We start from the raw sequence: 21,199 nt of genomic DNA, 5'->3' as shown, positions 1-21,199 counted from the left end.
TCACCTTTACTTTAGAACGTCTGAAGAATATTTACTAATTTTTCGGACCAGAAATAATATGAAGTTTAACCGTGACAGCTGTTTTAATTTTCTGGTGTGCATGACACCTCGTGTGTACCATATGAAATTTTTATGCAAGGTGTACAGTGAAGATTAACGAATGATTTGCAAAGCTGATTTAATAATAAATATGGGACGTAAAGGATTTGTTTATTAGAGAGATATGAAAAATATTATCAGTAAGAAACTCACCCATTTAGTTGAGGATGCATTTGCTGACTGAAATTCATGATGTCGAAGGGCACTGACCTTGTACAACGTACAGTTGATCTTTCACTGCACTGTGTAAACTTTTATTAATATATGTTTGGATTTTTCCCGTTCCGCTGCCCAAGCGATCCTTCTTGGTCAACGGTCTAATTTTCTCTGTGTCTCGGCCCGGCTCGTCCCTGCAGGGCCAGCCTCCACCGCATGGCCAGTCCTTATCTCCCAACCTAAACATCCTGGGTTCTTTGAACCCGAATCGGACAAAGCCCCTCTGTGCGTTCCGTTACACTCGGCCAGACTGACCACTTCGTCGTCCTCGACGATACACATGATAATATAGGTATCTCACCTAGGTAACCCATGAATCTATCCTGTAACCCATCAATAAATACAAAAAATTAGTACAGACCACAATTCGTTAACCATACGGTACTTGATCGATTGAGACTACAGACAGCGACGCAGGGTGATCAGGCCCGTCCGACAGTCAGACTCCCATTGATACAAATACCCAGTCAAACAGCACAACCACAACTCATTTGACATGCATAAGCAAAATAGTGACTAAACAAAACTACGGTCGCTAGCCTTGCCAGAGACTGAGACAAAGCTAAGTGAGCGACTGGTCACTTCAACCCCATCAGTCCTGACTCCGACTACCTGTCCCGGCCTCCGCTCGGATATCTTTACCGAGTAGAGTCGACAACTCCCTACTCTAGGATGATCCGAACTCGACCTCATGTCAACGCCTCCGCTCGAATGTCTTTACCAGATAGGGTCGACGACTCCCTACCCTAAGACAATCCGAACTCGGCCTCATGTCATAGCCTCCGCTCGAATATCTTTACCAGATAGGGTCGACGACTCCCTATCCTAGGATAATCCGAACTCGACCTGGGTCCCGGCCTCGCATGCACCCGTCACTCACAAGTAATTCTGACCCGAAATTACTGCTCAGGGTAACATACTCCGACCAAGTGCTACTGCACAGAATCCTGCACTAGGAGCCGCCCATTGCCAACTCACCGTCGTCTATTGGGTGGCATCAAACGTAACCCAAGGTTTCATACTGTCAACAGCGACCACAGTACGACTGTTACGCGACTTCCTCATGTCCCGAAGATCGAGAACCTCATATCGGTCGTTAGGTAGGACTGCAGTCACCTTGAACGGCCCTTTCGCTACAGGCAGTAGCTTTCGGCTTTCCCCTGTCGCTCCATGTTTGGCAGCGACCATCACAACATCTCCTACTGCATACTTCGGAGGTGCATAGCGTTTTGCGTCAAAACGTTTTTTCTGCCTCTCTTGATCCGCATCCGTGGCAGCTTTTGCGGCTCCACGCATTTCCTGCAGATCCAACTGATCCAGCGTATCCTGGATTTCCGCTAATAGTTTGGCCCCTGCCAAACTACGTGGCTTAAATCCAAACAGCAGCTGCGTCGGAGACTTGCGGGTAGTCCTGTTGGTGGTACAATTAATAGCGCTTTGTACCTGCTTCACCTTATCGTCCCACTTATCCTCTGCTTCCCCAGCACAAGTAGCTGCAAGAGAACTCAGCAGAGTACGGTTCAGCCTCTCGCACTGTCCATTTGCCCGTGGTGTAGCCACCGCATTCAATACATGTTTCATGCCATGTTCAACGCAAAAAGCTTCGAATGATTTTGCGGTGAAAGCCGACCCCCTGTCGGTAATGACTCGAGACGGTACCCCAAAAATTGCGATTACTTGGCTCAGCACGCGTAAGACATTCTTGGATGAAGTGTCACGAACAGGCTCAAGTATACAGAATTTAGTGAATCCATCAATGACCGTTAAAACCTGGGTATTCCTTTTTTGACTACGAACAAAAGGCCCAACGTGGTCAAGATGCACGGTGTGGAATGGCACAGCTATTTTTTCTATTGGATGTAATAATCCTGGCTTTTTCCCACCGGGATTCTTATAATATAAACAATTTAGGCACGCTTTAACATACTTTGTGACGAACCTTCTCATCCCCTTGAACCAATAATGTTCCCGCACTTTTTCTAACGTTCCATCGACCGCGAAATGCCCTTGTTCATCGTGACAATATCTTACTACCTGAAATCGAGACATACTAGGTACAACCCATTTATTACCCCTTTCAGTTTTTCGAAACAGGACTCCTTTTTTAAGTATATACTTGTCGAAGTACTGCTTAGTCTCCGGCTGTATATCCTTCGACTCGAGAATTTTCCGGACCACTTCGAGACTGGGATCCTGCAACTGAGCGACCTTGATCCACTCTGCCTCAGTGATATCAATTGCGCAACATTCTACAGGATTCCGACTCAAATAGTCTACATGAGCCAACTTAGTGCCCGGGCGATAGACAATATCGAACGTGAAGTCCTGCATGTATATCCACCAGCGAGCTACCCGGGGCTGAATGTCTTTCTTAGCTGCAGTGGCCCTCACAGCACTACAATCTGTTACTATCGTGAATTTAATGCCTAGAAGATAAACCCTGAACGTTTTCAAAGCTACCACTACTGCTAAGGTCTCTAAGTCGTACGAATGATATCTCTGCTCCTCGACCGTAGTTTTTCGGCTGAAATATGCTACTACACGATTTTCCCCGCCATGTTTCTGAAATAATATTGCACCCAGACCAATCGCGCTCGCATCAGTGTGAACCTCTGTAGTCAAAGATGGACTGTAGATTGCCAACACTGGCCTATCGACCAAAATCCGTTTTACCTCTTTAACAACTTCAGATTCTTTCGTTCCCCATTCCCAGGGCACGTTCTTGCGCAACAACTTTGTTAACGGAGCAACCTTGCAGGCAAAATTCCGAATGAATCTACGGAAGTAACCAGCGAGGCCCAAAAATTGTCGAACCTCCTTCACATTCCGTGGTTCGGCAGCTCTTGAAACCGCCTCTATCTTATACAACCCCGGTCGCACTCCCTCCTCCGAAATCTCGCGACCCAGATAATCAATCTTACATTGGAAAAACTTGCACTTAGCCAAATTTAATGTTAAATTGTTCGTGCCCAAAGCCTGCAAGACTGCTTTTAGTTGTTCATATGCCTCCTCCAAACCCTCGGATGCTATTAATACATCATCGATGTATACCAGAGCTAGTTCTTTCACTACCCTTTTTATCATCGCCTGAAAAACTGAAGGAGCATTAACCAAGCCAAACGGCATACGCAAAAACTCCCACTGTCCATCTGGGGTAACGAACGCCGTCTTCTCTATCGAATCGGGATGTATAGGCAATTGATAAAATCCTGATTTCAAATCGAGAGACGTAAATACTTTCTTCCCGAATAGTTGATCAATCTGATCCTCAATAATTGGCAACGGAAACTTCATAAGTTTGGTCTTTCGGTTCAAAGCCCGATAGTCTATTGCCATACGCGTGTCTCCAGTTTTCTTTTTTACGAGTACTACCGGACTAGCGTAGGGCGACGTACTCGGCCGAATGATACCGTTCATTTCCAATTCCTCTACTATGTTACGAACTATTTCCTTATCGGCCTGCGAGAGACGATAAGGTTTATGAAAGACCGGTTCATCATCTAATAATTCAATTTTTAGTTCCGTTACCGAGGTCCGACCTAATTCGTTATAATTTAACGCTACACAATTTCGATATTCGTTTAATAACTCCAATAATCGACTTTTATCTCCAACACTACTATCGCAGCAGATATCTGTCTCCACTATCGGTCTTCTTTCCTCATAACTAGTCATGTTTACCTCCAACACTTCTCTGCGATAATCACCACATGTGAACGTAACACCCGAAGAATCGGTTATCGCTCGGGTCCCCGCTTTGTTTAATACATCTCTGCCGATAATAATTTCTTTTGACAATTGATCGTCCGCTACGACCAACACCCTAACTTTAAACGGTATATTGTCAACAAATATATTGATTTTAGAGCGTCCAATGGGGACCACTTCCGAATTATTGAAACCGGACAACACCTTATTGGTGTCTTTCAACGTCAAATTTAACTGGCGTGCTAAGCTTTCCCGAATTATCGAACATTCGCTCCCTAAATCAATCGTGCATGTTTTCTCCATAGACTCTACCACACATTTCTTCAAAGATTTAGCCAAAGGATCGACCTTCACCTCTAATGCTTGAGCCCGATGGTTCCCGATGTTTTCGCCCGACACCGATGCCCCTTCCTTGTCTAGTCATGCTCTCTCACTCTTTCCTTTTCCTGCGTTTTCCATACGTAGCTTCCTATAGCATTTACTGTCTGTATGGCCCGAAATACCACAATACCCACATTTCACATCAGTTCTACCTTTTGCTAAAGCACCATTTCCACCTGTTCCCACGGAATTTCTTACCCCCGCGTCCTTGCCAATATCTGTCGTTCTTTTTATATCTAGTGGACAATTATACTTTATATGCCCCTTTTTCCCACAGTGAAAGCATACACCCGATTCGACTCGTCTCGCTTTATTCCATATACCTTCCCGGTCAGAGAAATCTCTTTTCCCTTTGGTAACATTCGATCTATTGGATAGTTCAATCGTAAGCGAATCTAAACAGTTCGTTAGTTCCGGAATTGTTTTTTTCTTCGCTACCGTTAGATTCATCCTAATATGGTCGTCATGAATGCCATACACCACGCACTCAACTAATTTCTCTTCTGGTACGACCAGATTTAGTTTGTTAATTTTTTTTAATTTCTCGAAACAATATGCCTGCAAACTTTGCCCCGGCACACTTTTGTACCCGGCTGCAACTTCTAATAGTTTGCCAAAATTCTCCTCCCCAGCAAATTGGCTGCTAATCAGTTCCGAAAACACGTCCCACACCAACGGAGGACTCGTAAGGCTATCGTACCACTGTTTGGCAATCCCTTGCAATTTACCTACCGCGTAAAAAACCTTATCTGTCCCCTCCCAATTGCAAACTACTGCTAATTCATTAATTTTTCGCAGCCATTCCAACACCGACGCGTCTCTAACCTCGGGATCAAAACCCGGAATGATCTTATCATTCGCGACCTGCTTAGCACGTTTAGAGCCTGCTCGAATAGCGTCTGTCAGAGCTGCCGTCAATCTCGCAAAATCGGACTCACCAATCCCCGAGGTACCGTCACCCATACTCGAGCTTCTTCCTCCGTCCGATCGTCCTTCTCTGGATCGGTTCCTGTGGGTGGATGGCTGTGGCCTCGTAACCGAGTCCCTACGTTTTTCCATTCTCCGTGAACTCCGAGACCGCTGCCTATGATGTCGACTCGATTTTCGGACTCGCTCTCGTTCGCAGCTGTCCGGCGACTCTGATCGTCTCTTACAGACTTTCTTCGACATCTCCACCACTTCGTCAAATTCACTTATTATTCACTCGAAGACGACTTTCGAATAATCAGGTCGACACCCAACACGCGAGTGTATCCCACTTCTGAACTGTAAACTTTTATTAATATATGTTTGGATTTTTCCCGTTCCGCTGCCCAAGCGATCCTTCTTGGTCAACGGTCTAATTTTCTCTGTGTCTCGGCCCGGCTCGTCCCTGCAGGGCCAGCCTCCACCGCATGGCCAGTCCTTATCTCCCAACCTAAACATCCTGGGTTCTTTGAACCCGAATCGGACAAAGCCCCTCTGTGCGTTCCGTTACAACTGTCACTAAACACTGATCACTTAATTAATCACTGATAATCCGAATCACTTGTGGATATTTAAGAAAGATCACTGAGACTCGTTCGCGGATAATCGTTTATTCGACGCGTTCGTTCGGAAGTCGACGTTTCACTGCCAAAAAATCGAGGCCTCGACCGTGGGCCCTTGTCGTTCGTCTTTCGGCCGTCCGAGGAAATAACAGCCGATACTATTTTCTTCGAAGCGCAGGGTACCGCCAAATGAAATAAACAAGATATGCCGAGACGTAAACTGTGTCCGACCCGCTGTCACCCTGCGCTCTTAGAACGTAATTAATGGCCGTGCGAAGAAAATGGTATCGAGTGTCATTTCCTCGGACGGCCGAACGAAGAACAACAAGGACCCACAGTCAAGGCCTGAATTTTTCGGCAGTGAAACGTCGACTTCCGAACGAACGCGTCGAATAAACGATTATCCGCGAACGAGTCTCAGTGATCTTTCTTAAATATCCACAAGTGATTCGGATTATCAGTGATTAAATAACTGATCAGTGTTTAGTGACAGTGCAGTGTAAGTGAACTTCGCAAATAACCATAGCAGAGGTTCCACCGACAGTATCCCTCGAATGTTGCGGTCATCGACCTGGGATCAGCTGTTCGTTGTACGAGGTCAGTACGTACGAGTCAGCAAATGCATCCTCAACTAAATGGGTGAGTTTCTTATCGATAATATTTTTCATATTTCTCTAAAAAACAAATCCTTTACGTACCTTAACGCGATTATTTATTATTAAATCAGCTTTGCGAATCATTCGTTGAATTCTGTTCGTACACGGAATTATTTAAATTAAAATATCATTTACGAACTTTGTTAATCTTCACTGTACACCTTGCATAAAAATTTCATATGGTACACATAAGGTGTCATGCACACCAGAAAATTAAAACGACTGTCACGGTTAAACTACATATTATTTCGAGTCCGAAAAATTAGTGAATATTCTTCAGACGTTCTAAAGTAAAGGTGAACAGCGTTTTTCTTAAAAATATCACTGTTATGTAGTTAAAAAAATCCGGAAAGTTCTCGCTTCGTGACTTGTTCAATACTTCGAACGCGGCTCGAGCCCGTCCCGACCTTCTGTCAAAGCCTCGTGCTGCGGACTCTCTCGCGGACCCTCTCTCTCGCACCGTCACCTCTCATTGGCCAGTGTTTTTCGTTAATAACTCGTAAACAAAGCCGCGGATTGCATTTTCGCAAAGGAAAAAGTTACTTCAAATGACCTCAGCTACCCCTCATTTTCGGCTGTTAAAATAATTGTGGGACACCCTGTATAGATAAAGTATATAGAGTATACAGAACATATACGTATACATAGAATATATAGCTCAACGATTATACTTTTGGATTCAAGGTGTAGAGTTTCGTTGGTCTGCCCAGATGAGTCTGAGCTCTGCAAAGAGTGTTGATCACAACCGTCTTGCCACCTCCGGTGGGCCCCACCACCATCGTCGAGTGTCTGGTCATCATGACTTCGTACAATTGAATTACTTTATCGATCTGGTGAACAAGATTGATAAATACGTTTGATTCAATGCGGACCCTTCCGAGCTTATCCCGATTCCTCGTTGAACTTTCACGACTTACGCTAACATTTGGAACGTGAAAGTCTTTTTTAGGCTTTTGTTAGTTTTTTAGAAATTATCTGGATGTTTGATATGATCGAAGACCACCTGGATCTTTAATTCGATCGAAGACCAGCTGGATTTTTGATATGATCGAAGACTATCTGGATTTTTAATATAACATCTCTCCGAGCTCGTCTCTCATTGGTCAGTGTTTTTTGTGAGTAAGTCGTGAACGATGCCACGGAGAAAGTTTTTGTAAAAAAAATGTTATTTCGAATGATATTAGGAACCCTTCATTTCCCGGAAGTACCATAATTTTGGTACATCCTGTATAGTCGAGAATAAATTATATGTGAACAGTTTTTAAGAGGATATAACTTTTTAAAAATTTGATGAGGACTAGTTTGCTAGACAAGTTTACTAGAATAGTTTACTAGTTTACTAGATAATGTATAAACAATTTCTACGATAATAGCAATTGAGTGGAGTGATAACCAGAATATAAAAAGACATAGATGAAACAGTTTAGAAACGGGATTTTTTTAATTCTTTTTTGTCATTCTCCCAAATTGCTTATTTTTTGCAAAATTTTGTTTATGCACTGTTCGGCAAGCTAGTTATTTTAATATCTCAAAAACATTCAAATCGCACGGTCTAATTTTATAAAAGTTATTTCGTTTTAAAAGATGTCCATGTATACAGAGTGTTCCAAAAATGTCTCGTAATCCGAAAATGGAGGGGTTCTTGAGGTCATGCCTCGGAAGTACCATAATTTTGGAACATCCTGTATAAGTCACCTACCTGATCATCCAATACAGAATAACCATGCTCCTCGAGAACCGTGTTAACAGCTTCATTCAGATCAGCATAGTGGACTCTTGGACAGGAGAGATCAGGAAATAGATCCGCGATTAGCCCAAGGAACAGTGGAACGTCGTCATAAATGAATTTCGGCAGGTTCATGTCCCTCAGCGCTCTCATGAGCACTACGTTCTCCTCAAGGTCACCGGAAGTCCTCTTCAACTGACCCGCCATGTTCAGTACCGACTTGAGGGCTCTCAGACCGAAATCATAATGATTCTGCTTACTCAGCTGTTCCCGCGCCAAATTATACAGCACGGTCATCTTCTTAGCCAGAACTTTAGCGGTCAAAAAGCCGGAGCTGAAGAGCTTTATCTGGCAAATCAGCTCGTTGTCCGGAACTATACACACCACAGGCCTGAACAGCGCTTTCACTGACTCCGGTAGTTCCGTACGGCCGGCGTAACCGGGATTCATCGTGATAAATATGCCCACTTTCGAGTCGAGAACTATATCTTGGCCTTCGAACTAACAGAAAACATAACCGATCATAGTTTAATTAATTTAAATACTAATAATAATGTAAGTACTTTTCTTCAGGCGAACGTTAACATATAGAAGATTAATCGTAATTAACCGTAAAAAGATGAAGTCTTTTGCCGGTATTTTTCATTTTTACTGATTGTCTGGTAGTTTGTTGAAGATTAGGGACGATAAAAATGAACAATATGTATAATTTTGGTTTTCATGGTTTTGGTAAAACGCCTTTTCGATACAAATAGTTTAAATGTATTTGGAAGAAGTGACCAAAATAAATTCGATGTGGCCTCCTTTATTCGGCATTGCGACAGATTATACTACAGGGTGTCCCATAGTTATGTTAACATCTGGAAACGGGTGATTCCTGAAGTCATTCGAAGTAACTTTTTCCTTAGCGAAAATGCGATCCGCGGCTTTGTTTACGAGTTATTAACGAAAAACAGTGACCAATGAAAGGCGAGCTCATCTAGCGCTACGCGGCCGAGCCAATCGGCGGAACTGGGCTTTGTCCGCTCGGCCGCCTCGCGTCAGCCAAGTTCGCCACTCATTGGTCACTGTTTTTCGTGAATAACTCGTAATCGAAGCCGCGGATTGAATTTTCGCTAAGGAGAAAGTTACTTCGAATGATCTCAGGAATCCTTCATTTCCCGGAAATATCATAATTTTAAGATATACCCTGTATAGCGTTTTACCGATCACTATTTATGAATATCTCGTTGTCGATGTTTAAAATAGTCAAGTGAAACAGTAAGATAAATAATTGTATGGAAATAAATAAGTAAATAATTTTATAGAAATAAATGAATAAATAATTTTACAGAATTCGAAACAAAAGAAATCTTCAATCGTTTTAGAGTTCATTTTATGATATACTGTATCTCCTCCATATCATCTGATTTTGGCAGACTTCTTAGCATAGTACAGTAAATGATTCCCTAATTGACGCTCAGCTAGTACACAAAAATGAACATTTTCGAAAGAGGAGATACGATTATTCGAGCCTTGCGGCTGGTTCTTCTAGTTACCGATTGTCAACAACTATAAAAACGAGCCGAAAGACTGGAATAATCGTACCTCCTCTTCCCAAATTGTCCATTTTTGTTTCCAAGTTGAGCGTTTTATTTATTAGGGTGAATTTATAACGTTTCTGGCACGTGCGATGAACGGGAGTGATATAACCGAAGGGATCGAGTTCTCACGATATATATGCACGCGTGAAATGATAATAATTCCCTCACTGTCTTGTGTCGCACCAACAAGTTGACAATGTATGCAAAGATGAAACGCCTCGATAGTTGCGCGACGTTACGGATGAATGATATTAACGACCACGTTTAGAAAAGGAAATCGCCTACCCTGAATCTGGTCGCCTTCACTTGCAGAGCAGAACGTATTGTTTGCAGCTGAGTGGAAATTACAGAAAGTACAGATATATCGATACGGTTGAATTCGTCGAAGCATCCCCACGCGCCGCATTGTGCCAGCCCACTCAAAGTCTTCCCTATCGCCACGTAATCCATTCCTTCGCCGCAATTCGTGACGATACAGAGGAGCCCTAGAGCTTTCGCCAAGTCCTTGGTAGTCTCTGTCTTTCCAGTTCCAGCGGGACCTAATAGCATTCAATTATTTATGCGAAATTTCAGCTTTTGAATGATACAACTATCGTTGTTTCAGCGTCACGAACTTTACTATCGGAATTTGCTGCTAATCGAGTATAATCTTACTTCTACTATGTACAATTAATGTACAGAATGATATCACCCGAAATCCATTATTTTTAATAACACGAGAAAATGTGTAAGAAGAAAGACGTTGCTTCAGTGGTGCAATTATTGTGACAGATTTTTCTTATCAAGATCATACTTTCTGATACTTTAGGGTCGTCGTCGTTTACTTTAACGCTTTGATTACTACGGCATCCATACGCAAGCAACAGAATTAGCTGCCCGATAATGAATTTTGTACAACAATCTATTATATCTTCCTAATTTGACAAAGCAAATTCATATCGTAAAGATACATTCATGAGTTATTTATTCAATTTACATGTTACTTTCGGCAAATGTTACAATAAAACTTGTTAAAAATCAGAATAAATGTCTTATTGTTACCTTTATAAACTGATATAAAACAGCTGTTTTTTGTGCTCCGTAAATCTAGTGTTAAATGTAATTGTTAAATATTTTAAATATTTATTCAACTAAATAAAATACTTTAATTTTATGAAATTTTTGTCGTTGATGTCGTCACAGTCAGATCGTAGGTCGACATATTATGCATAGTTGAAATAAAATGAAATTGTGAAATAAGAGTAATCAAGGTAAGCTATCGTGTCATTTAAAACAATAGAGTTATTTCAGATGACTCATCCGGTATATTCTATGTATACGCGCTCTAGGTCAACACCTTATCGTTAAATCGTGTCTATTCTTATTCACCTGCTGGTGCTCCACCCAAGTGCATAGAAAGTGCCTGAGTGATCGTCAAGTAGATCCTGTCGGTCAAAGGTGTGACTACCAGCCTGCCATTCAAACCCATGTATTCGTATCCATACTCGAACGTTCCCGTGCACTGATTCATCCAGATATTATCCAGATCATGGACCCAATAAAACCTCAATTGCCTTTCCCACTCGAAGTCCATAGGATCCATGACACTATCCCTAACAAAGCCTTCGATGATGTCTTTTAAGTGAACATCGATCGTCAGTATCGTGTCGAATTTCTTTCTGTCATTGTTCGTCAATGTATCGCCACCCATGAGCATTACAACTTCGTTCAGCTGATTGTTAAGTTGTTTCAAATACTGGAAGAACCAATGTTAACCTGATAATTGGACATTTTATGGTTAAAAATTGTCTCGAAATGTTTGCTGTTCATTAACTCTTTGGAGCACGGTGGGATTAAAAATATTTAATCTTTTTGATGCACGGTAATGCTGCATGACGGTTGGGTCTTTTTAGACCCCACCTCGAAATATTGCAATAGCTGCATGCGCATTCGTGAACCCATGTGGCACGGTGGGACTATTTGAGTCCCACCTTATAACAACAAATTGAATTTATTTGTTATTATTTTTTTATGTTTTTATATTATGCGATCCCTTTGTTAATAAAAATATACGAATTTTGTTTAATTTAAAAGGTAACTTTCGGTGCAATGGGTGCATGGGTATATTTTATTTTCTGAAATCCTCTGCTCCAAAGAGTTAAGCTATTTTTTGTCTTCATTAATTCAATGAAAAATATTAGTTCAATTTGAAAGAGTAATTCAGTTTAAAATATTAATTCAATTTGAAAGAGTAATACAATTTAAAATATTAATTTAATTTGAAAGAGTAATTCAATTTAAGATATTAATTCAATTTGAAAGAGTAATTCAATTTAAAATATTAATTCAATCTAAAATATTAATTCAACTTAAAACATTAAACTGTTCTATCTGATAGCATCTATCTGATAGTTCTAATCTGTTAAATAATTAGTTTCAAGGTATGTACCTGTTTCATGGCGTGTTTGTCTCCCTGGGAAATTTTCACAAACACGTTTTCCACTTCAGCGGTCCACCATATTTGATCTGCCGCAAGGATCATCATCCCTTGAAAATCAAACATCCACTCCGTCCTAGGTCGTCTCACCTAAAAAACGCTCTTTCGTCTTAATATTACTGCTCACAATTACAAACAAGACTAAACAAGTCCTTAGATCAAATAAATCATTTCTTTAATTATTAATTAATTAATTTAATTATTTATATAATAATAAATACAATTTTTTTTTATTTTCTAGATTTACTAGACTTTCTATTTTCAACACATAAATCTCTAGACTTTTTCTTTGGTTCGCATCTTTACACGTTCTGTTCTCTTTTAAACAAATGAAATTATAATCCGTATTTTTACTTTTTTAATGAGCAGAAATCGTTATAGCTGCCTATTCTATTCCTATGTTATAAGTCTGAAATAATTGATTTCTTTGTATTTTCTTTCGAAACATAAATCATAATTGATATTTTATACCTCGACAAATAATATACGAAAAATGATTTAAATTCTTATTGAAAATAATATCTTCTACAGGATATAATGTATGTAAAAAAGAATTCCATAATTTGGTTTCCACACAGAGTTTTAATCCTCTGCTTTACTTTTTTTATTGATTCATTGTACAATAAAAGAGCATGACCAAATCAGAAATTAAGTAAATCATCCTCGATTAATTTGAACGTTTTAATGTTTTCAATAGATTGCAAAACGGAAAATTGTCGGCAAATTCTCATCCTCATACGTCATTTTTCAAAACTTGGAATTAAATAGAAATTTCCATCGTCGACTAAAATATTATTAAAAGGCTATCAAACCTTGATAATTCGTATGCTTGCTTGCACTTTAAAAAACCTGCACGTGCTAAAAATTTGTGAAGAACCACAATCTAGATATTACCTTCCCGTAATTGTAGACTGCTTTCTTCGTCAAATACCGATTCGATTTCTTCATTTCCTCGGTCGCAACCACCATCCATTCCTCGATCTTCCCCTCGGCTAGCGGAGGATACCGGAAGTCCATCACCTCTTTCTCGCAGGAGATCAACGCAGTGACTAATACCCGCTCCATATTGTTCGTCTCGAACCGAAACTTGTCCAGATTATCGAACATCTTGCCGACGTGCTCTTGAATCGCAGTCGGAACGCCGCTGCCGAGGATGCTCAGCAGCTCGTCGTCACTGAGGAATATGAATCGCGGAAACACGGCCCGCTTCGAGTTCAAATAGTCCGTGAGAGACTTCTGACACTTGTCCAGACCGTAAATCATTGCCTCGAATTCTTCTCTCCGACCTTGAAGAGAAACGAACCAGTTTACTAACTACTTCGGTGTGTTAAGTTTCTTTAGAGGTTCGAAACTACTCTGTCACACGTACAGTAAATTCTCCCTAATTTTCTTTTAGATCCTAAACAAAAGTGGACAATTTGGAAAGAGGAGTTTATTTACAGTTACCGATTGTCAACAACTATAAAAACGAGATTCAAGACTCGAAGCTCTCCTCTTCCCAAATTGTCCATTTTTTTGTGCACAACTGAACGCGAATTAGGGAAAAATTACTGTAGATCGTAGATTTTATGGATTTATGACGTAATGAGTAGCTGCAATTTGAAATAGTAGAACGATTAAAGGGACTGAGGAATACCGAAGTATCACTTTCAAACTTCGAAAATGATTAAAGAAAGTAGAAAACTCCTAAGTGATCTCTATATTTTCTGATGGATGCGATCAAAATCAAAATCTTTTCATTTATTTGTGCTATGTTGCGCTGCTTATGAGCTTATATTTGTGCTATTTCAGTTTCCTATTTCATGCAAAAATATGTAAAATGAATTATAGCTCGTGATATAATCAAATCAAATAATAGTTCGTTAGTAACTACAGTAATTTCTCCCTAATTCGCGCTTAGATTGCACACAAAAATGGACAATTCGGGAAGTGGAGATACGATTATTCGAGCCTTGCGGCTTATGATAATGTCTCCTTTTCCTAAATTGTCCATTTTTGTATACAATCTAAGCGCCAATTAGAGGAAATGTATAGTACAATAATTTCTCCCTAATTCGCACTCAGATTGAGCACAAAAATGAACAATTTGGAAAGTGGAGATACGATCATTCGAGCCTCGTTGCTCGTTTTTATAGTTGTTGACAATCGGTAACTATAAAAACAAGCCGTGAAGCTCGAATGATCGTATCTCCTCCTCCCAAATTGCCCATTTTTGTTTACATGATGAGAGTCAATTGGAGAGAATTTACTGTATTGAGAATACCATTAACTGACTTCGAATAATGAACGCAAATAAAGAAATAGTGATTAAATTATTTTTGCAAAACTTATTGCTCAAGTTCGAAACGTTCGAGTTATTCTTCAAGTTGGTAAAAATCTGTTTTACCTTCAATTGTGCAACATTCAAGAACGTTCAGCCTCTTCGAGGTGTCGTTCATGGTTTTTCGAAATAATTTGTCGATCTCGTCGAACTTCTTCGCCTCGTCCGGCAGTTGCAATCGAATATCGCCGCCCACGAAAATCCCTTCGAGGTACAACCATTTCTTCTGCAGCTGTGTCCATAACTCAAGCACCTCGGATATCGTGTGCATGATGTTCTCCCATTTCTGCACGGTGGTGAGAAAAGGACCGATGAACTGGGAGGCCGCCATGCCGTTCACGTTCATCATGTTGTCTTCGAGAACCTGATTCAGCTCATCGATGGGCCCCAAGATGAATCCACGGTCCTCGGTTCCTGCAGAAAATTAATTTGTTCGCGTCAATTTTTCTGAAAAGCGAAACTGTAATTTGAATTGTGCCGTTTTAATAGACAAATCATTCGTTAAAACTGCACTCGGGTCCATTTGGACCCAGAATATAAGTATTGTTATTTGACTAAATCGTCTTTGACAATTTCAAATTTTCATATGTTAAAAAATCTAAAGTGTCTAGAAGTACATACCTCAAATATTTTTTGAAAAAATGAATGCAAATAAAAAATCGTAAATATTAGATTTTCACATGTTTCATTAAGGATTATAGAAAATCTAACGTGCCTAGAAGGAGCAACCAATTTATTAAAAAAATGAATACAACAAAATTATAAATATTAGATTTTTACATGTTTCGTTAAGATTTTTAAATGATCCGATATTAAATGAATAAAATTATAAATGATCCGAAGCATACTCGGTTATATTTTTGTTAGAAAGATCCGCCGTTCGAGAGTTAATTCAGTGTTAATAATCTCGATGCAGTTGGACCTGGTTGAAACGAAATTTCTTCATTCAATCGAACATGGTTTTCATTTTTTTCAGGAAAATTGCTATTCATTTTGTCTGCGGTTTCTGTCCTTTTTTGGAAAGTCGATTACGGATACATGAAATTATGCAACTGACTGCGGTCCAGTGACTAGTCTACCTTTATAGTGTTTCACGACAGTGAATTGCATATTCTTCCAGACCTCGGCCAGGTCTTTTAAACCTTTCTCTATGGAGAGTTCTTTCACGGCGTTCCTTACAATCTCTTTGGCGATGTCTTGATACTTTCCCAGCTCCATCGCGAACATGTTCTCCAGAGTGAACCTTTCAAACGGAATTCCAAAATGGGACAATTAATCTCGATTAGTCTCTGTCAAATGCTCGTGCAAGTAACTCACCCCTTCAATAGCTTTATCTCGTTCACTTCCATGATCTAAATACTTTCTAACTTTTGTTTTCTAAATATGATTTATAAATCTGTGTCGATGATAGTCTATAAATTCGCGTTGCTAACTATCTAGAAAATGTACACCACAAATAAATTGTTAACTTGTGAGAAATATCAATAAAAAAAATTTCGATTATTTCATTCTTCGCTCAACATTGTAGAATTTAAAATACCGGTACATGTTGTCGGAAAAATTAAATAGGAATTTAAATGAAACAAATAAATAATATGCACATGATAAGAAAAAATCGTAAATGATGTACTAAAAACTAGAAGATTCTCTTCATCTAGAAGAGAAGGTATCTAGTTATTAGCAAGAAAGTTTTCCTGCGTTTCACAATAAAGATTTAGTAAACCTGTCTAAAGAAAATCAAATCACTGGCACTGATCACAGGTCCTGCAGATTGTCGCACTAATTGCCCTGAAGTTACACTTACTCGATCTTGTTTCAAAGCAGAAACTGTCACTCATATTCCACGGAAATTAAATTGTCGTTCGTTCATAGCCAAATTAAACTGCCACTCGAATCAACGACATTAAATAACCTGTCACTTATTTTTATCGAAATTGAATTAACGATCAGTCGCTCCGAGGTGATCTCAATTAACGTTCAAGGCAATTTCGTTTATCGTTTAGTGGTCATCGCACCTGTCGGGGTCCATATCGAAATACTGTCCGGTCTTCTTCATCAAGTCCTTCCAGTGTCTCTCGCGCATAGCTTCGTTCTTCAGCTCGATGAACAAAGGCACCGAGTTCTTGAAATTCTTCATATTTGCGTCCAAAGTTTGACCAATCTCGAACTTCCTGATGAACTCGGGAAACTTCCGGAACTCTCTGATAAAATGATCCATGCCGTCTATCAAAAGCTGAGGATTCAGGTTCACCCAAAGCATCTCGGCCCACTGGTCCCTAGCTTTCCTCTGCTCCTTGTACAAGGTGTACAACTGTTCCATGCCCTCGAAGTCCTTTTTCACATCCAGGAAAACCGAGTAATTGGTCGCTGGTAGGTCGAACAGCAGCTCAGATTTGGTCATCGCCTGTCTTCTTTCCTCCAACTTCGCAATCTTCTTTCCGTACTCCTGTCAAAAATTTCGAAAATATTCGGTTACATAAATCGGTTTTTTAAAACTTTTTAAATTTTAAATCTTCTTATATCAAAAGTATTATTCCCAAGACGACGTTGTTTGGATTTTTAAAAAATGGAAAGCGATTAAAGCACCAAAAATGAATGAAAAAAACTAGAACTACTGAACTTTTGAATTTAGAATTAGACTTTTGAATTAGAACTACTAAAACTATTGAATTTTTCAATTTATCAAATATCAAATATCAAGTAAAATATATCTTATATATATAAAATAAGAAACAATAAAGTGAACAAAATCTACATAAAATGTAAATTATGTATTTTGCCCATGATAGTCTATAAGACTATCTCATAAGTCCGCCACTTTTTAATCAAATCATTAAATTAATTGTCACATATTAATCCTGGATTTTAATACCGACTTTTAAACCCACTTTTGATGGCCAAACAAATCGTATGTGGCTCAGGAATATTATACGAGGCTCGGGAAGATGCTACTTCGAAGATTGAACACGAGATGCTGGAGAATGCCAAATAAAATATGTAAAATAAAATGCGTTATCTTGGCAACTAATTTGCAAACGCACCTCCATTTTCTTGAGACCATGTTCCAAATTTTCGCCGACACTGCCGGGACCATTCTCCCGGAAGTCATCGGCGAATTCCTGGAGCTCCGCCAAAAAGTTGCCTATTTGTTCCACGGTCATGTCTGAGAACCTATCGGAAGTGCTCTCGAGAGTCGAAGCTCTGTAGAGAGCGCCAAGGTACAGCGATTCCCAATCACGTTGCAGCTCGTACGCCACGCGTTCGTGTTCCTCTGGGAACGATATATCATGGCTGCGAAACGTTTTGAAGGTTTCCTGAAGTCAATTTTGTTATTCGGCTTTAAAACATCTCCATTACATTCCCGCGATTGTTTTACTTTACGTTCGATCGGTGCAGAAGAAACACCGAACTTTTGTTTAATCGCTAGGTTCTTCTATCGGTTTTGCTACTACAATAAATTCACCTTAATTGCCGTTCAGTTTGGAAACAAAAATGGACAATTTGGGAAGAAGAGACACGATTATTCGAGCCTTGCGACTCGATAAAATCGAATAACTTTATAATTACCGATTGTCAAAAACTATAAAAACGAGCCGAAAGACTGAAATAATCGTACCTCCTCTTCGCAAATTGTCCATTTTTGTTTCTAAGCTGTGCGTTAATTAGGGAGAATTTACATTATTTTGTTTCTTGCATTAGCTTGCATTAGCTCTTGCAATGTCACTCAACAGAACTATTATAATCTTTCCGTGTTAATTTTTCTACATATTGTTTAAATTACTTCTTAGAGGTCAACGTTGATCTGCTTCTCGGACCTAATACAAAAAGCTAATGATTTTAACTGCCTACTAAAGCATTAGAATTTCAATGGAACGTTTACGACACTGCGTCGAACTGACCCATGTCCCAATCCATTAACACGTTAATTGCCGCGTGTCAACTTCAAAAATTTATTACAATATCAAAGACATTTAATTAATTAAACCGAAACTAGAACTTAGAATCTTTTGTATTCTAATAATTCTAGTAACATTCAGTTTGTTCAATATATTGCAATAAAAATGAATTACAAAATACTGTTGAAATTAGCGTCACCCATATGTGACCAACACCCAACTCAAGGTATTAAAAAAGTGACATTTTCTTGACGAAGTAAAATTTTGCTGTTTTCTAAGTAACTTCTGGTAGATATACATAGATTCAGCCAATATACTCGCATAATTTTCTCATAAGAACTTAGCAGATACGCTACAAACATCATCAACAACTTAAATAAAACTTTCGACGACGACACTATGAACGAAACGAAAGTTGCTTTGCAAAATTACGCTCCGGTGATTTTTCTTTGGTAATCGTGATTTACCGCAAACGGTTGTAATAATCATTCGACAGTAGCGCATCATCTTTCTACGATGGCATGATCAAAAAGATAGACAATTGGTACCATATTTATTTACGGGTGTCTTGTTATTTAAAAAATATATAACGGGTATCTTGTTATTTAAATGATGATCTGACATTTCATATGCACCGACCTAATAGGAAAAGGAATAAAAATTGAGCAACGTGTTCAAACGCAACGCATGACAGTACCTGATAAGTCTTGAATCGGACCTCGGCTTTTATAGCAGTCTTCTTAATGTCCGATATTGCCTGCATAACGGATGTGAAACGATCCAATCCAGTGATCACCAGCTCGACCTCCGTTCGAAAGGCATCAATGATCGACTTTAGATCGTTCATCCCCTCGATAGTTTGTGCGAGTAAATAATTTCCCAAGATCTGTTTCCATTCTTTCGCGTGCGTCTCGATACCGGTCAGCAGGAGATGGAGATTGATACTGCGAGAAAGTAGAAATTTGTTTAAAAGTTATTCTTAGTTTTCTTAACGTGTTAAGTACCGGAAATCAACTTCCAAAATTCATATAGAATCTAAGTGGTTCGTTCGGTCAATGAAACTTAAACTGGAAAATTAAAATTGATCATACTGGATGGTATCTGATCCTAGTAAAATTCGGTTTGTGCGAATATATTATAAATATATTTATAATTTATAATTTTATTTATATATTTATTTTATATATTTATTATTTTATTATATTAAATATTTTATATATTTATTTTAATTTAAAATATATTTATAATTTATTTATATATTTATATATTTATATATTTTATTTATAAATAAAAATGAAATTTTAAGGAAATAGTTAGGAATTAGTGTCAATCGACGTGTTACACTTCCTTTTGCCATTGTTCTGCATTCCTTTTCTATGAAATTGAGGATTTAAAATATCGATCATCTCGAATTGAAATAATCATAAAAATGTACAAAATAACGAGATAGGTGTATTTTCCCATAGATGTTGTGAAACTTCGTTGTTTTTCCTAAAAAATACGTACTTTTCAAAATAGTTAAATTTTGAGATTCTTAACTGAACATCCGGAGTATGAAACGTACGCATATACAGGGTGTAATCATATTAACATCCAAAAAGAAGTGATTCCTGAGGTAATTCCAAATAACTTTTTCCTTAGCTAAAATGCAATTCACGGCTTTGTTTAGGAGTTATTAACGAAAAACACTGACCAATGAGAGACGAGCTCGCCTAGAACTAGACGGCTGAGCCAATAAATTGGGTTTCGACTGGCTTCTGACTAATGAGAGGTGGGATCAGCTGCCTCGCGGCAACCGAGCTCGTCTTTCATTGGTCAGTATTTTTCGTTAATAACTCGTAAACAAAGCCGCGGATTGCATTTTCGCTAAGGAAAAAGTTATTTCAAATGACCTCAGGAATCACCCCTTTCCGGGTATTGACATAATTATGGGCACCCTGTATATAATAACAGTGAAATATTACAATTCCATGTATTATATAAATTCCTCCGTTAATGTAAGAAGAAAATAATAATTTAATTATCGAGATCAGAATGTAATGTCTAAAATTTATTTTTAAACATAATCGGAGTTACCGTATGCAGTACAAATCATGGTGATCATCAATGTCGATCAGCTCTTCGAGAATATTCTCATAGAAAGTGAACTTGTCGTCGTACTGGAAGAGTGTGGGCTTCGTTGCAGCGAACTTTTCGGCAGCCAGATTCTTGTCGAACGTCCACAGATTGCTGTACTTTTTCCATTTGTGCAGATATTGCCAGCACTCATTGACTAGCTTGTGCACCGACGAGTGCACAAATAAGATACTGTCGTTCACCGCCTGGAATAGATAAAAAAAAATATTTTGCTCTGTATATTCAGTTACACTCCTGCTACCTGAATAATCGAATCATATCGACTATCAGAACGTTGCAGAGGCATTTGTTTCATTACTCAAATTTTTACAGATTTTTATATAAACAATTTGTCTCCATCCGGTTCTAAAAATTCTGCTTGAATTATTCGAAATTAGGCAACGATTTGACGAAATGATTTCAATCGAGTAAAATGTAAAAGGAATTCAAGGTTAAAACGTGAATTCAAAACGTTGGGAAGCCAATCGTCTTCC

At 39.0% G+C, this 21,199-nt stretch overlaps 2 protein-coding genes across 2 annotated transcripts in view; both read right to left on the bottom strand.

Moving 5' to 3' along the window:
- Positions 1-21,199, bottom strand: part of Dhc98D (Dynein heavy chain at 89D) — a 60,649-nt gene that overhangs the window by 22,383 nt on the left and 17,067 nt on the right. Inside the window, exons 21-32 of the mRNA XM_076524292.1 lie at positions 20,667-20,911; positions 19,288-19,534; positions 17,736-18,008; positions 16,710-17,140; positions 15,774-15,937; positions 14,761-15,108; positions 13,269-13,660; positions 12,327-12,464; positions 11,267-11,633; positions 10,184-10,437; positions 8,289-8,816; positions 7,261-7,419 (exon numbers count right to left, since the gene is read on the bottom strand). Of these exons, the coding sequence (XP_076380407.1) occupies positions 7,261-7,419; positions 8,289-8,816; positions 10,184-10,437; positions 11,267-11,633; positions 12,327-12,464; positions 13,269-13,660; positions 14,761-15,108; positions 15,774-15,937; positions 16,710-17,140; positions 17,736-18,008; positions 19,288-19,534; positions 20,667-20,911 (3,546 nt within the window). The remainder of the gene's footprint in view (positions 1-7,260; positions 7,420-8,288; positions 8,817-10,183; positions 10,438-11,266; positions 11,634-12,326; positions 12,465-13,268; positions 13,661-14,760; positions 15,109-15,773; positions 15,938-16,709; positions 17,141-17,735; positions 18,009-19,287; positions 19,535-20,666; positions 20,912-21,199) is intronic.
- Positions 358-4,326, bottom strand: LOC117224434 (uncharacterized). The gene is made up of 2 exons (XM_033477385.2): positions 1,294-4,326; positions 358-638 (listed from the first exon to the last, which is right to left on the bottom strand). The coding sequence occupies exon 1, from the start codon at positions 4,324-4,326 to the stop codon at positions 1,300-1,302; it is 3,027 nt and encodes a 1,008-aa protein (XP_033333276.2). The 3' UTR covers positions 358-638; positions 1,294-1,299.

Source organism: Megalopta genalis, chromosome 8, assembly GCF_051020955.1.
Source record: "Megalopta genalis isolate 19385.01 chromosome 8, iyMegGena1_principal, whole genome shotgun sequence".
Classification (NCBI taxonomy): domain Eukaryota; kingdom Metazoa; phylum Arthropoda; class Insecta; order Hymenoptera; family Halictidae; genus Megalopta; species Megalopta genalis.
This window is presented reverse-complemented; position numbering and strand designations above follow the sequence as displayed.

Bases quoted from the DNA above. Each gene is read 5' to 3' on its own strand.
- LOC117224434 (XM_033477385.2), bottom strand. From the start codon at position 4,326: ATGGAGAAAACATGCACGATTGATTTAGGGAGCGAATGTTCGATAATT.